Consider the following 17226-nt stretch of genomic DNA (forward strand, 5'->3'; position numbering starts at 1 on the left):
CTATACGTAAGAAATATTCATCTGAGATTAGAAGAAAATACGAAGCAAATTCCTGCTATTGATGGAATGGAAGGGGAGAGAGTAAATAAAATCATAGATTTAATATTGAAAGGGACATTTATTTACAAATTAGGAAACTGAGGCCCACAGAAGTGAAATGAGGTTTGAGAAGGTTATCACTGTAGATCAAGTACCTATTAATGAAGAAATGTATTAGAAATGGAACTAAAGAAGGGAAAATGCTTCAAGAATATTTAAAATTGGAACTATTTCCCTTCATCTAATTTTTAAAGTGAGGAGAAAAATGAAGAATGAGTTAGGAGTCATAGAAAGTGGGGAAGGGACTAAGTAGAGAAAGAAATATTGAAGGAATCAGGGAAGCATATGAAAATTCGAATTTTTGCTTTATATAATAGAACAGATTTTCTGTTCTTGCATCATGGATAGTTATTTTCAGTTGAAAATAAGGGTGTAAAATAATTATTAAGATTGTTTAATTGACGATAAATGGTCAAAGGATATGAATAGACAATTCTCAGACGAAGAAATTGAAACTATTTCTAGCCATATGAAAATATGTTCCAAATCATTATTAATCAGAGAAATGCAAATTAAACAACTCTGAGATACCACTACACACCTGTCAGATTGGCTAGAATGACAGGAAAAGATAATGCGAATGTTGGAGGGGATGTGGGAAAACAGGGACACTGATCCATTTTTGGTGGAATTGTGAAAACACATCCAACCATTCTGGAGAGCAATTTGGAACTATGCTCAAAAAGTTATCAAACTGTGCATACTCTTTGATGCAGCAGTGTTTCTATGGGGCTTATACCCCAAAGAGATACTAAAGAAGGGAAAGGGACCTGTATGTGCCAAAATGTTTGTGGCAGCTCTCTTTGTAGTGACTAGAAGCTGGAAAATGAGTGACTACCCATCAATTGGAGAATGGTTGAGTAAATTGTGGTATATGAACGTTATGGAATATTATTGTTCTGTAAGGAATGACCAGCAGGATGAATACAGAGAGGACTGGCGAGATTTATATGAAATGATGCTGCATGAAATGAGCAGAACCAGGAGATCATTATACCTCAACAATGATATTGTATGAGGATGTATTTTGATGGAACTGGATCTCTTCGATAAAGAGAGCTAATTCAGTTTCAATTGATCAAGGATGGACAGAAGCAGCTACACCCAAAGAAAGAACACTGGGAAATGAATATAAACTGCTTGCATTTTTGTTTTTCTTTCCGGGTTATTTATACCTTAAGAATCCAATTCTCCCTGTGCAACAAGAAAACTGTTCGGTTCTACACACATATATTGTATCTAGGATATACTGTAACCTATTTAACATGTAAAGGACTGTTTGCCATCTGGGGAGGGGGTGGAGGGAGGGAGGAGAAAAATCAGAACAGAAGTGAATGCAAGGGATAATGCTGTAAAAAAAATTACCCTGGCATGGGTTCTGTCAATAAAAAGTTATTTAAAAAAATATATATATATTATAGGTTTCGTCAAGCTGCCAAAGACTTCCAAGTCCTAGATTAGATGGTTCTGAAGGTGCTTGCTAGCTCTAAAGGCCTGAATGTGGTCCTGACTCTGAATCTCTGTAACTTTGGATATATTGATAAATCAAATGAGCATTTTATTAAGTGCCTATTATAGATCAGCATACTTTGATAGGAGCTAGGGATATGAGAACAAAAATGAGAGTCTCTACCTTTAAAGTCTCTTTATCTCTTACAGGAGGATAATAATTTCTGTCCTGTCTACAATACACGGTCCTTGTGTGGGTTAAATGAAATGAGATCAAAGATGCTTTGAGAAAAGACCTGGGATCCTTTGAGGCACTTAGGGGGCACCATAATGCATAGAGTGCTGGGTCTTGAATCAAGAAAGTTCAAGTTCAAATCTAGTTGTACGAAATCTAGTTGTACGAACTTGAATAAATCATTTAACCTCTGTTTTCCTCAGTTTCTTTAACAGTAAAAGGGGGATTTTAAGTGTACCTAACTCCCAGGATATGTTTTTTACATAATACCTGGCACATAATAGGTGTTATGTAAAGGCTAGTTATGATTATTATTCAATAAAAGCATCATTCATTCTTTTTTTTTGCCTCAGTATCCCTCATTTTTATTTAAAATATGCATTTAACCTAAATACAGCATGAAAATATATTTTTATTTTGTACTACTTTTAGTGATCTTTTATCCATTCTTTCATGGTAAATAATGCAATAAATACATAAGTATAAAATCTGTATTTGGATGTGGTATTTCTTAAATTAGTGGAAGGATATTATGGATAGAGAGAGCATCATTCATTCTAACCCACCTAAAAAGAGCCATTGACCTTCCCTTGCTGGGCACAAATAAACCCAAACCATTCTGCCTTTCCTTGAGAGTCTTAATATACATTTTCATATATATGTACATTTATATATATGTATATTTATAGATATGTGAGACAGACAGATATGTCATATTTAATATACTGTCTCATCCCCTTTTTAATTATTTTTTTTAATTTAGCACTTAATGATTTTTAAGGACAACAACAACTCTGCCAAAGAATCACAAAGAAGAAAACAAAGGGGCCTACCGGAGACAGATACCACTGTAGCTCCTGACATCTTACAGCTATGTCAAAGCTGGAGGGGGCCAGACCAGCGTCCCTGCCCTTGGCTGCCCTCAGTGTGACATCACAGTCATTCTATTGTCTGGCAGCCTGCTCTAGAAGAACAAGCAGAAGCCCAGAAGTGGGGATCCCATCCTGCCCCTCAAGCTGGCTTCCCCTATGACACTTGTCCCTCACGCTGGCTGACCCTAAGGCACTTAACAAACAATGCCTCCCATGAGATGCAGACACCTATAAGGTACTTTATAGCTCCCTTTCTTGACTTGCCCTCTCCTCTTCCCTCTCCTCTTCCTCTTCTTCTAGTAAAGAAGTCCTCCCATGCCTCATGGAGCAAACAGCTCTTTTTCTGAGCAAGAAAAAGGTGTATGGTCCACAGGACCCAGTGCTGGGTTTGAATTCACAAGATTTGATATCATTGACTTAGAACCATAAGGGACCTCAGACCATTGGTCCAACTATTTTATTTTATAGAAAAACAAAGTGAGGCTGGAAAATGGGTCACATGGGTAATTAAGAGTGAGAATCAATATGTGAATTCAGGTCCTTCAACTCCATAACGTAGCACCCTTTCCTGGGATGAAATTCTGGTTCTGCCATTTACTGTGTAATCTGTAAATCTCAGTGTTCTCACTTCTAAAATGATAGGATTAGATGAGATGACCCCTAAGGTCCCTTCTACTTCTAGCTCTAGTTCCATGATCCAATTATTTTGAGGCTACATCAGTAAAAGCCTCTTTAAACATAATTCTCTTTTGTGCAAAGGGCCACACAATTGAAATTCAAGCGAAGAAAAATGGCATTTTTTTTCCAAAGGAAAGTACTCATTAACAGTGATCAAAGAGGAAGCAGAAAAGCACACTAGCCTTTCAATAGGGATAATAACCAACAATTCATAGAGCTATCCATTTAGACCTAAAAAGGACCTGAAGGTCATTTAGTTCAACTCCCTCATTTTATGGATGAAGAAACAGACAATACAGGTGAATGAAGTGATTTTTCCCAAGCCACAGAAAGTAGAAGGGCTAGTATACAAATCCAGTTCCTCGGACAATGTATCTTGCATTCTCTCCATTATACCCAGCTCCCTCAATTATAATGATTTAGGATTTATGAAACATATATCCATTATTTCATTTACAACCTACTGGGCTTGGAATCAGGAAGATCCATGTCTTCATGAGTTCAAATCCAGCCTCAGACATTAGCTAGCTGTGTGATCCTGGGCAAATCCACTTAATTTTGTTTGCCTCAGTTTCCTTCTCTGTTAAAAAAAATGAGATGGAGAAGGAAACCATTCTAATCAGTATCTTTGCCAAGAAAACCTAAAAAAAAAAAAAAAAAAAAGACATCACAAAGAAATGACTGAATAACAACAGACCAAAGGCAGGTGGTGTTATAGGTTAAGTACGTTGCTCAGGATCACACTGAAGGTGCTAGAAATAAGATTCAAAAGCAAATCTCTTCTCCTTCCAGGTTCAGTGATCTATCACTATACCAGTCGCCGTTGGTATGGGATTATGATTATTGCCTACCTGCCATGATAGATACATAGATGAACTGAATAAAAGATAGATGATGGGTAAATAGATAGAAGAACTGGATAAATGATAGATAAATAGATAGATAGATATACTGGATAAATGATAGATTCATAAATAGATAGATAGCTGAAATGGATAAATGGATAGATAGGTGAGGGATGGATAGATGATAGATGAACAGATAAATAGATAAATGAATGGATGGACATATCGATAATAAGTGAACACAAATAGTTAAATGGATGGATAGATGAGTGAATAAATAAGTAAAAAATGAGTAGATAGATAAATGGATAGATGATAATGAATAAATGAACAGATAAGGTAATGGTACATGGATGAATAGATAAATATTTCGATGAATGAATAAATGGATTGCTAGGTAGGCAGACAGAAAAGATAGAGCCCCATTCTAAATCCATTACTTTAGTTATTATTCTTTTTTTTTTTGCTGAAGCAATTGGGATTAAGTGACTTGCTCAGGGTTACACAGTCAGGAAGTGTTAAGTGTCTGAGACTAGATTTGAACTCCGGTCGGCCTGACTTCAGGGCTGGTACTCTATCCACTACACCAACTAGCTGCCTCTTAATTATTATTCTAACAGATGGCTATTTTAGTCATCTATAAAGAGATACATAGATGGATGGATGGATGCATGGAAAGAAAGATTTTGTTGTCCCATCATTTCTAACTCTTTGTGACTCCAAATGGGCTTAGGGTTTTGTTTTTGTTGTTGTTGTTATTGTTGTTGTTTTTAGCAAAGCTACTAGCATGAGCTGCCATTTCCTTCCCCAGCTCATTTTTACAAATGAGGAAAGTGAGACAAACAATGTAAAGTGACTTGCCCAGGGACACACGACTATTAAGTGTCTGAGGTTGGATTTTAACTCAGGTCTTCTTCACTCTAGGCTAGCACTCCTAGCTGCCCATAAACACATAGATAACTTAGTTTTCTAATATATTTTGTTGGAATTTAGAGAGATAGATTGAAGGAAGGAAGGAAGGTAAGGAAGGAAAGAAATGGAAAATGAGGTACAAAAACTGAAGAAAAGTACTCCTTAAAAAACAGAATTGGAGATGCAAAAGTTCACTGAAGAAAATAATTCCTTAAAAATTTCCTTAAAAATTAGAATTGCTCAAGTGGAAGTTAATGACTACGAAACAACAAGAAACAATAAAACAAATCCAAAAGAATCAGAAAATAGAAGATGATGTGAAATATATCATTGGAAAAACAACTACCCTGGAAAACAGATTCAAGAGAGATATTTTAAAAATTATTGGACTTCCTGAAAGCCATGATCAAAAAAAAGAGCATATGCATCTTCTTTCAAGAAAATATCAAGGAAAACTGCCCTATTATTTTATAACCAAATTGATAGTGGAAGAACAATGGATCATTTCCTGAATGAGATCCCAAAATGAAAAGTCCCAGGAGTATTATAGCCAAATTCCAGAGCCGTAGGACACGGAAAGGATAGAAAGGAAGGAAGGAAGATGGCATTTATCACCTATTATGTACCAAGCACTGTTCTTTGGATCCATGAGATTTATAAAGGCACCAAAATAAGGCAATGCTGAATAAAGATGAGCATTACATCCAAGTTCCAGCATGGAATGCAAAATGAGTGCAACAAAGTCTCCAATACACTTCTCTTTGAAGATTCTTAAAGTAAAAGAAGTGCCAAAAAGTTTCCCCTGGTTATATATTAGGACCTGCTCTGATACAAGATTACTAAGAGTAACATATAGCTACTCTTGCCTGAAAGTGACTTCCTCTCACATCTGACTGCAACCTGGAAGTCTCCACTGAATGAATGAATGCCCCAAGTCTTATCTATTATATATATATACACATATGTATATATATACATACACATACATAATCCATATATCTTATATATATATATGCATATATACATACACATATACATATACATAATCCATATATCATATATGTATATATATATGTGTGTGTATTATATATACAGGAGTCTTTACTGGATATTACTTACAGCCCTGCCAGGTCTGCCCAGGGGTCAGAAGCATGAGTTCAGTGTTATCAGGGAGATGCTGAAAGTAGTCTTCTGTGAGTTCAGTGCCATCTTCATACAAACACAGGCGGCAGCCAGAAATTGAAAGCTGTTGGTGGAGCAAGAAAAGAGAAATGCAAGAAAAATAGAAATAGTTTTATTAGTTTCCTAGTATATGAACCTATCCAAAAACAACAGGGAAAACAGGGGAAGGGAGAATCAAAGTTTCTATTTAAATGATCACATAGAAACAAGCATAGGAAAGTAAAATGCTTTAAAACAAAATATTCAGAAGGAGGCAATTCGATCAGCTTTGACAATTTCACAGATGAGCTAACTGAGGTTCAAGGTCATATAGCTACCAAGTGATACTTATAGAATTTCATCTGCCATAGTGGCTAGATAGAACATAGACTCCCAGAGCTAGAGCAGGCAAGGATTTAAAGATCAATTAGTCCAGCCCCCTCATATGAGGAAAGTGAAATTCTTTACCCAAAGTGTATCTCTCTCTCTCTCTCTTTCTCCCCCCCTCCCTCCTTCCTTCCCTCCCTTTCTTTCTCTGTCTCTCTTCTCTCTCCCTCCCTCCTTCTCTCTCTTTCTCTCTCTCTCTCTCTCACACACACACATACACACTCTGTTCTAAAGAACAGAGCGATTTAAACTTTCTGAGCAGACCTTATGTCTGAAATGTTCTCCACTTCTCATCTGTCTCTTGGACTCTCCAACTCCCTTCAAGGCTGAACTATCCCCTACAAAAGGCCTTTCCTCATTCCCTCAGTTGTGAGTGGGTGCTCAAAATATTTTGTATTCAATTTGCATATATTTTGTTTTTTCTTATCTGTGTATATATCGATCCCCTCTCCCAAGAGAACCTTAGCTCTCTGAGGGGCAGGAAATGTTTAATATTGGCTTTTGAGGCTCCAGGGCCTACTATAAGCATTTAATATTTACTGAATTGAACTAAGTTCCCTCCTTGTAAAATGGGAAAGGATTAAATTAGATCAGAGGTGTCAAAGAGGAGATCTAATGGGGGAAACTTGAATCAAATTAAAATGTAATTGGGAATCATTTATTAAAGTTAAAAAAAATGCAATAGAACACAAAGTTAATAGGCAGGCAGCTAGAAGGTGAAATGGCTATAGCACCAAGCCTGGAGTCAGAAAGTCCTCTGATTCAAATATGACCCTAGATACTTCATAGCTGTGTGTCCTTAGTCAAGTCACTTAACAGTTTGCCTCAGTTTCCTTACTTGTAAAATGAGCTGAAGAAGCTAACAAAACCAAATGGGGTCACAGTTGAGAAAGGACTTAAAAACAATAAATGTTAATATATGATGTTCTATGTCAATATGCTTCCCTTCTGGATCCTTATGTATACTTTTGTGGTCCAGTTTCTGCCTGAATATGCTACAACCCTCTAATCAAGGGAGAGAAAGGAATCCTTCACTATCCACTGCTGAAGCTAGGCTTGGAGTTGTGAAAGCCAAAATTCAAATCCCGCCTCAAGCACTTATTAGCCAAGTTATCCCGGATAAATCATTTGATCTTTTTGTGCCTCGGTTTCCTCTTCTGTAAAATGTGAGTGATAAAAACATCTAACACACAGGTTTGTTGGGAGCATTAAATAACCTGTGTGATTCATTTTACAAACCTGAAAGAGTTATATAAACAACTTTTAGCTGTTCCGAATTTCATCGACCTCCCAGGGTGGTGGTTGCATGGAAGAATGCTGATGAAGGCGGGGCAGCCTTAATTCAAATCCTATCTCTAGTATTTCACCCCAATATCTCTGCTTCCGTTTCCTGGCTACTTAAGATAGGTGGTTGTGAGAATCGAAGGAAATGATGACATAGGCTAAGCACTTTGCAAACCTAGCCGTTTTAAAACTCAAGGGAGAACAAGGATCTAAAGCGGGAAGAGACCCTAAAGGAAGAGGATAATAGCATAAAAAGTATATATTTACCTAGGGCACTTTATTATGGCTGCCAAGCCCTTTACATACTCGTGTGAGCCTCATGACAGCTCACTCAGAGGTAGGTGCTATTATCTCCATTTTACAAAGGAGGAAATCGGGGAAGAGTTCTAGTTACTCGCCCAGGATCACACAGATAGTGTTTGAGGCAGGATTTCAATTTAAGTCTTGCACCTTAGTTCTAAGGCATGGTTCAGGCAATGCTAAATGATTTCACTGGAGTCCAGCCTCGAGTGACTGGGTTAGCCAGCCTAGGTAAAGTCTAAGCAGGCAGGAAGAGAGGTGTAGTGTCATCTGCGACCCCGCCGGGATGGGCATGCCCTGTCTTCTGCACAAGGGAACAAGATCTGTCCCTCTCGGATCCTGCCAAAGAAGGGGACCCCAAGGAAGTCTGCAGCGGGCCTGGGCTGTTCCAGAGCCGGCCCGATCGTGATCTTCCGGGGTGAGAAACAGAGCACCGAAGCTCGGAGAATGAGCGGGCCAAGAGCCGCTTCTCCTCCTCTCCCTCCCCTCCCCTTCCCTCCCCTCCTTCCTCCCACCCTACCCCCCGGCCCGGGAATGGCAGCTGTGGCTCCCATCTGCCTGCGAGATGCAGCTCCCGCCTCCTCCCGAGCCCAGGACCGCCCCGTCGGGGGGCAGTGGGGGGGTCAGAGGCTGGTGCAGCGAGATCGGCCGCGGAAGCAAAGAAGGGGGTGCCCTCGAGGACGGAGGGGGCGGGAGGAAGGAGAAAGAGGGGACGCAGTTGGAGGACCTGGAATTTCTGACATCCTTTCTGCAACACTTCCCGGCAGTTCTTTCCCGCCACCCCGTATTTGTCCTGGCTGTGCAGCGTCCGCAGCTTGAAAGTCCGGGGCCTCTTGGACATTGTAGACCTCTGAAGAAACACTTTTCCCAGAGCCGAGCCCGAGGATTGCTCAGCCGAGCCGTCGGAACCCAGCTGAGCTATCCAGCCAGTCGGCCCGCTGGGACCAGGACTCGCGCCGCCACGGAACAAAACAACTAAAAGCAAGTCACCTCTCCCTGAGGGGGAGAAACTACATTACCCAGACGACTTTGGGACTTCGTCTTTTCCCCTCTCCCCTCCGCGCAGGTGCACAACGGGACTGCCTGGAGGGAGCGGGGGGAAGGAAAACTACACTTCCCAGAAGGCGCCGTAGAGTTTCGTCCCCTTTGCGCAGGTGCACGACTGGAGAGGTCGGGGAGGGGAGAAGGGCGAGGAAGGCGAGCGGATAGGCGCATGCGCACCGGGTCCCCCGCCCTCCTGGCCCGGGCTCGGTTGTCATGAGAGCCGCGGTGCTGGCCCAGGCGATGGGCGGAGGTGGCGGCGGCTGCCGCTGCGAGGTACCGGTGCCGGGCCGCCGGGGGCGGCGGAGGAGACGGCGGCGGGGCCTGTGCCTGCGCCTAGCGGACGGGAGCGGCGGCCGCGGCTGCTGCTGCTGAGTAGGTGGTTGGGGGAGAGACGTTAAAAGCTAGCCCCTCCCCAAGAGGTCTCCTCACGCCGGGCCCCCCCCCCGCCTCAGCCCGGGGCCCGGCCCGAGGAGGTCCCGCTCTGCCCCCCACTCCATCCCCTGCGGGGGCCCCAGCGGGGAGAGGGGAGAAATGGGAAGCATGGGTTGTCTGAGATGGGGGACCCCCAAAGCATCTGGAGCCCTATTCCAGCCCTGCCTGCTTTCCCCCTCCATTACCTGATGGGGTGGAATAGGGGATGGGAAATCATGGGTTATCAGAGCTGGTGGGAACTTCCAGAAGCATTTGGAGCCCTATTCTAGCCCTGCCTATCCTTCCCTCTCCCCTATCACCCGCTGGGGTGGGGGATGGGAGTCCTGGGTTCTCAGAGCTGGTGGGGACCCCAAGAGCATCTGGAGCGCTATTCCAGATCTTCCTGCGTCGAGCCGATCCTGCCCCTTCCCAGGGACCTCGATTTGGGGTGAAATATGAGAAGGCCAAAGGAGAGGATGGAGCCCTGGCACGGGAGGCATTCAGAAACCCTGGTTGTGGGAGCTGGAACAGACCTTAAGGCCTTGGGAGCCCCACCCCAGTCGTGGCTGCCCAACCCCCCACCCTGGTTAATCAGTCCCTCGATGAGAACATGGCCATAGTTAATCAGTGTGTAGTGGGTTGGTGGAATGAGCCCTGAGCTGGGAGTTGTGTGGAATCATAGGTTTTTCGGAGCTGGAAGGCATTTTAAGGGCCATTTCTAACTGCTTGCCTCCTCAGTCCTGTGGCCTTTCTTTCCCTGAGGACCGGACTATCTAGGGTGAAGTGAACTGATAGAATGAGAGACCAGTCACCAAAAATCAGAGATGGTCATAAGTGGAAGGGATTGTAGAGATGATCTAGGACCATCCTTGCTCTGCCTGTCATCCTCCAATACTGGGATGTGGCTGAAGTTAAGCAATGGGATGGTGTGGGCAAAAGGGTCTTGGCCTGGCAACAGTTTAGGGCTGGAGATTGTCAGAGGTAGAAGTAGCCCCACCCAATGCCTGTGTATATCTACCACAACCTAGGAGAGTAGAGTGGGCTGAGGATGCTCAGGAAATGCTCAGGAACCCTAGATTAATGGAGGTGAGATGGTCCTTACAGGGCATCTTTTCTTATCCTTGCTCAGTGCTAGCCCTGAGCTAGCACCACACATAGACTATTAAGCAGTCAATAGTTAAAGCAGTATAAATAATAGAGTGGGATAATATAGAATTATAGATTAACTACTTTTATCTGAATCTTTTACAGAGGAGAAAAATGAGATGTTGAGGGGAGTGAGGGGGGAAAACTCTTTTACAGAAATTTTTTTAAGGTGAAACAAGGAAGTCAGTGATATATCAGAGATTTGGACTAGTCACTCAGGAGTGATTCCCACGCTCTCAAAACTGAGGCTCAAGAAAAGGAGAGGAACTATTGTAAAGTGACCGGGAATTTGTATCCAGAGCCCTTGGTGTGATTCTGGCCATCATCTCCTGTTACATATAGAAAAACAGGTCTATTGAGGTAGAGTTGACTAGGCCAGAATAACATGTCTATACAACTTAGAGACTGAGCTAAGGGAAGGGGAAAGGCAACGAGCATTTATTATCTTTTTTTCTTATATATAATATGTATGTGTGTATGTAAAAAAATTTTTTTAAGTTTTCAGTTCCAAATTCTCTCTCTTTCTCTTCTCTCCTCCTCCTCCCCATCCTTCCTCCCTGAGACAGTAAGCAATCAGATACAGGTTATACATGGAACAAGCATTTATTAAATAAGTACTGAGCACTTTGCAATTAATTAGCCTATTTGATCTTGGCAACAACCCTTGAAGGGTGTTAATTCTCTCTTTACAGTTGAAGAAGCGGGCATCCAAAGATTAAATTGCTCAGTCACACAGCCAGATTGGATTTGAACTCGGGACTTCCTGACTCTAGGGGGAGCTGATAAAAAGAGTACTGGCTCTGCAGTTACAGGGCCTACTTTAAACCCTGCCTCTTTTCCTTATTACTTAGGTGATCTCAGGCAGATGACATCACCTCTCTCAGCCTTGATGTCATCTATCTGATAAGGAGATTGGACTTCTAAGTCCCTTCCAGGTCTAAATCTGTGATCTAGGCCAGCCCTCTCATTTAACAAATTAGGAAAATCAACGCCAGATAGGAGAAACATGTTGACCAGAGTGACATAGACAGTACATGACCTAGCTGGGATTGGCTGCTCTCCTGGGGCTTACTGGTGGGCCCATTGAACAATGAAGCCCTCCTTTCCCTAGAGCCAGTTTCTCCAAGTGGTTTGAATTTGTTGTGCCTGGGCCCTTCCAGCTCCAACCTTCTGGGAGCTAAGGCTTCCAAGTAGTCTCCAATGCCAATTCCCAGAATCATTTTGGAGAAAAAGATTCCTCTCCCCGGAGTCCGGGGCCCTCTATCCTGATGGCATTTCTGCTGCGAGTTAGTGTTAGAGACTTCTCTGGACCTGTTCATTCTGGGTAAAATGAAAGACCTGAACCAGATTATCTCCAAGGTCCCCCAGCACTAAAATCCTCTGCTCCTGTTTCATCTCAGTCATTTGACACCTTTAGTGGCCTTGTGGGATAGCAAAAGAGAGTATGGGGGAGGGGGGAACCAGAGTATGAGGCCACATTCACCTTCCAACTCACAGTGACCTTCCCCAGGTCACTTCCCTTCCCAGAAACTCCTTTTCCTCAGCTGCACAATGAAAAGATTGGTCCAGAGAATGTCTTCCTGGACCCCCCTGCCCTGATGTCTCTATGACTCTATGACTCATACATGGTTTAGAGGTCTGGAGCTAGAAGGAATCTCAGAGGCCATCTACTCCAACCTCAGATTACTGAACTCAGGTCTAATAGTGTCCAGCACTTCCCCCAATCCTCTCACAGATAATTGAGCCTCTGAGGAGTTGATAAAACAGAATGCACCCTGGTTCACTCTCTTTGCCTCAGTTTCCTCATCTGTAAAATGAACTGGAGAAGGAAACAGCAAATCACTCCAATATATCTCTGTCAAGAAAGCTCCACTGGGGTCAAGTGAGGTCTAGATAGATACTTCATCATAGTAGGGGAGGAATATGAGCTGCAAAATTAGGAGATGGGAAGTCCAGACCCAAGTCTCTGCCATTTAACTCACTCACTAGGTACTATGTGAATAAGGCTTCCTCTCCTAGAAGTTCAGTTACTTTATCTGTAAAATGGGATTTAAAATGATTGTACCCTCTTATACTTTGTACACTTCTAAGTGTTTACAAATGTAGGCTGTTGTATACAGCTCTTGCACTAAGGTCTCCTACTGAGAAACCAAGGGTGATTGAAAGGCACTTTGGGAAAGTGGGAAAGGCACCAGACTTGGAATCAGGAGCCACATCCCACCCCAAATATTTATCAGCTGTGCTGGTATATTGGGTACATGCCCTGGGCATGGAAGTCCCAAAAGAATTGGGTTCAATCTTGCTTCAGGCAATTATTGGTTGCGTGATCCTGGGCAAGTTATTTAATTCTATACCTTATCTGTAAAATAAAGGTGTTAGATTAATGTTTTTTCTCTAAGGTCCTTTCCAATTTTAAGTTTTTGATCCTAAGGTTTTTGAATTTGTCAGAGCCTTAATTTCTTGACCTATAAAATGGACTGTGGTATCTGTAGTACCTGCTTCATAGGATAGTTATGAAGAAAGTGCTTGGTTATTGACGTAGGAGTTGGAGAACTGTTTCTCCTGGTTTCTTTCCTAAGGGTTCAGGGTTGCTAGAAATTCCCACTCTTTGAATAAGGAGAATTTAAGAGAGAACTGGATACTGTTTCCCTATCCCAGTAGTATCTATTTGTCTCAGGTTAGTGAAGATGCGCAGTCTTGTCTTTAGAGGACCAAAGGTTTGCAGAGCATTTTCCTACATCTTTGGTGCTGTGTACTTCACTGCTGTCTGATCTCTGATGTCTCATGGCATGCTTGAAGCTCAACTCTGGCAGTTCTCAGTAATCTGGAAAGGTTTCAAGTGGGAGCCCTCAATGAACAGTGTGTTTCTTGTCCTAGAACTAGCCTAGCTCAGTACAGAGATTCATGGGGATTGGCTACAAAGGAATGGATTATCTCCTTTGGTCAACACAGCTCAGGAAACCATCTGCCGAGGCAGGACTTCTTAACAATTTTTGTGCATTTTTGGCAGTCTGGGAAAGTCTTTGAACCCCTTGAAATCATGTTGTTTAACTACCAAAAATACATAGGTTTCCAAAGAACCAAATCTCTCAAAATACAGTTACCAAAATATTTCTTAAAAACAATATCATAGACACCAGGTTAAGAAGCCATTCCAAGGCTTGCAAGCGAAATGAGGAGCAAGATGGGTCCCAAGCTGGAAAGTGTATGGGTGACTTAAGGACTTGTTCCTGCTTTGGCAGAAGAGTCTTACCAACAGGAACCCCTTCTGCCAGGTCTTGTATTGGCAGCTTCTCATTTGATGCCCTCAGTAGCTTTAAAATTACTCAGAAGGATTAGAACAATTCACAGTGTGATTTGAAAGTAAAAGTTTTCAGCAGGCACTTTTGTCACAAACCTACAGAGCAGGAGATGCTCAAATCCATCATCTGCATGAACAACACTGCCTCTAAATTCATTCATCCTATAGAGAATCGATTTTCATCTTTCTTTTCGTGCATCCTTGAATTTCTTCTGGGCAAATGCACACTTTGTTGTACTAAATCAGAATTGCATGTAAGTTGTCACAGATTCTGTTTTCAGCTACAGATCCTAACTAGCCCTTTCATTTTTGTACAGAACAGTTCCTCTCATCTCACCTTTGTAAGGTTATACTTATGTGGCCTTTGGAGATTTGAGCTATAGATTTTTCAATCCCTTTGAGTCCATAAAATTGCTTGATACTAAAGTATTGATGTTTCCTTGTACAAAATTTAAATTTTCTTGAAAAGAAAATGGGGAAATAGGTTTTCTTTTTCTTATTCATGTTTTGTGTTATTTTTTGCTAAATAAGATCTTCTAGGTAATTTGTAATAATAGAGATAAAATCAGGTACATAAAGTAGACTTTACATAAAAGGAAAATTTGTTTGCTTATTATCATTGGGTACTATTACTATTGCAAAAGTCTAATAGAAATACCCAGGGAGACTATGACATTGTTACTTAGGAACATCCCTAAGTAATATAAAAGGCAGACATATGGTTGCATGGGACTCAACAGGCTCTATGGGCTGGAAGTTCATTCTAATAACTATTTAGCAAAGCTTTTATTCTTACTGAATGTTTATGGTATTTTTTTTTCTGGCCTGTAAAAGCAGCTTTACTTTTTCTAATTGTGGATGTGATTACTACCCAACCAATGCCAACAGAGCTTGGGGGATTCACAAAAAGAGAACTCCTGGGTACCTGACATGGCCATTGCTGGATGTGCCAGCACAGGAAGGAAATACTGTCAGATAATTAGTTGTAATAAAAGTGTGACTCAAAAGGTTTTTTAAAAAAACATAAAGGGAGAAGTGAAAAACCATTGACTGGAGTCTAAAGGCCTGCAAGCACGTCTGGACTCCCCAGTTGACCACCTATCATGCAACCAGGAAAAGTTTTCTTAGCCTCTCTCAGCCCCCACTTTCTTTGTTGGCAAAACAAGAATAAATCCATCTTTTCTACACTTGAGAGAGTCAGAATAGAAAAAGCACTTCAGCAACTGTAGCATGGACTATCATGGGATTTTTGTTTTGATGCATTTTTCCATTTCTTCAAAACTCTCAAATAGTTTTGAAAAATCCAGTTTCAGCAATATGTTTGCCCCTCTATTTCCCATTGCAAAGGCTTCCTCCATTACCCCACCACACACCTCTACACACCACACATACACATGCTGCACAGATGCATGCTACATGTGTTCATGTACATACCCTCCTACACCACCAAGGATACACATACTCTGCGCAGACCCATTCACCACATATACCTCATATACACACACCATTGTACATATACAACATTGGAGGACAGTTAGATGTTGTAGTTTAAAAAAAAAAAATCACATGGTCTGCCCCCAGCCGGTCCCCAGAGGACAAGCACATCACCTGTTCTCCCATCTTGATGAGATAACCTACTCGATCTTACAGTTTGATGGCATAGTTTCTTAGAGCACTGGTAACTTCCAGGAAATGCTGAACATCCAAAGGGGGCTTGGATTCAAAAATGCTTATGTCTTGTTTTAATGGAAGACTTCAAATCTCTAGTCATTGCTAATATTTTTCAACAGTGCCTTTCCTTATTTTATGGTACTGATCATTTTTTAAAACCAAGCCATTGATGATTTCCTTAATGCTCCTTTTCGTTGTTATAGTTTATCTGGCTATATTCACCATACTTTTAGAAAAATTTTTATAGCATTATCAACAACATGCTTACCATCATTATTATTAGCTTCTGTTACAGTTGCCTTACTCAAAACAAATGTGGAAACATGTTACATGTATATTTTATATGTGTAATGGATATCATATTTCTTCCCTTCTTAATAGGTAGAGGAGGAGGGTGGAAGAAAGGAGAGGATTTGAAACTAAAAATAAAGAAAAAAGTAAAAGAAAAAAAAAAAAAAAGAATACTCCAAAGTCATGCTACATTAATTGCTTCAGTATGGCAGCATGGTGTGGACTTTGAATCCTGAAGGCTGTGTCGATGGAGAACTAGCTTTTGCAGGTCCAGGCAGACTGGAAAGGTTTTGATTGTGAGCAAAGCACCCTCTTTGTCTAAAGGCCAATCTAGCCAAAGTCAGTGGTGAATACATAGAAGGCAAGCCAGACACCAGGGAAAGATTTTGTTTCACAACAGCTATGAAGGTTGAGATCTGGGTTGGTAGAAGGAGACATCACAGCAGCAAGATCGCATCATGTAGAATATCATAGCAGCATCATTAGCATCCATGGCAATCAGAATAATCCAGCTAGATCTTTAAAAATGGTTAGCATTCTGATTTTTATTTACTAGTATTTCTGCAGTTCAATAAACATCCCTGGTGCCAAATAATAATTACCTTACCCCCTTGTATGGTGTTTTACAATCTATAAAGTACTGAACATTATTATTGGAGCCGTACAACAGCCTGTCAAGTAGATAGAACAGGCAGTGATAATACTGTTTTACAGAAAAAACTGAAGTTTGGCTAAGTGAAGGTCACATAGCTAACAACAATAATAACTGCTATTTACATAGCTTGTTATTTGAACAGGGCTTGACTTACATAATTTTATTTGAGCCCACAACTCTCTGAAAAAGTTAGTACAGATATTATCCCCATTTTACCGATGAAGAAGTTTAGATGTTAAATGCCCATAAAGTTATGAGCAAAAACACAAAACTAAGGTATTTTAGAGGCTGGATTTGAAAGCAAGTCTCCCTGTCTCCAAATCTAGCTCTCCATGCACCATACCATACTATTTCCAGTGAGCTTATCTTTATGTTAGAATTAATAGAAACTTACCAGGGAATTTTTTTTATATTTGGTTTTAATAGAGAGAATCTAGATTTAAATTCACTGCCTGCTTGTGATGAGATTTTATTCATGAATTATT

The 17226-nt window shown here is 41.2% G+C and overlaps 2 protein-coding genes across 3 annotated transcripts in view; one reads left to right on the forward strand and one right to left on the reverse strand.

The window, feature by feature from the left end:
- Window positions 1-9637, reverse strand: part of DFFB (DNA fragmentation factor subunit beta) — a 28673-nt gene extending 19036 nt beyond the window's left edge. For both annotated transcript variants that reach the window (XM_051988723.1, XM_051988724.1), the window contains exons 1-2: window positions 8950-9637; window positions 6210-6336 (exon numbers count right to left, since the gene is read on the reverse strand). In XM_051988723.1, the coding sequence (XP_051844683.1) occupies window positions 6210-6336; window positions 8950-9063 (241 nt within the window). In that variant the 5' untranslated portion in view covers window positions 9064-9637. The remainder of the gene's footprint in view (window positions 1-6209; window positions 6337-8949) is intronic.
- Window positions 2747-17226, forward strand: part of CEP104 (centrosomal protein 104) — a 52417-nt gene continuing 37937 nt past the window's right edge. Inside the window, exon 1 of the mRNA XM_051990851.1 lies at window positions 2747-2890. The gene's annotated coding sequence lies outside the window, so the exon portion shown is untranslated. The remainder of the gene's footprint in view (window positions 2891-17226) is intronic.

This window comes from Antechinus flavipes, chromosome 3, assembly GCF_016432865.1.
Source record: "Antechinus flavipes isolate AdamAnt ecotype Samford, QLD, Australia chromosome 3, AdamAnt_v2, whole genome shotgun sequence".
NCBI classification, from domain to species: Eukaryota; Metazoa; Chordata; class Mammalia; order Dasyuromorphia; family Dasyuridae; genus Antechinus; species Antechinus flavipes.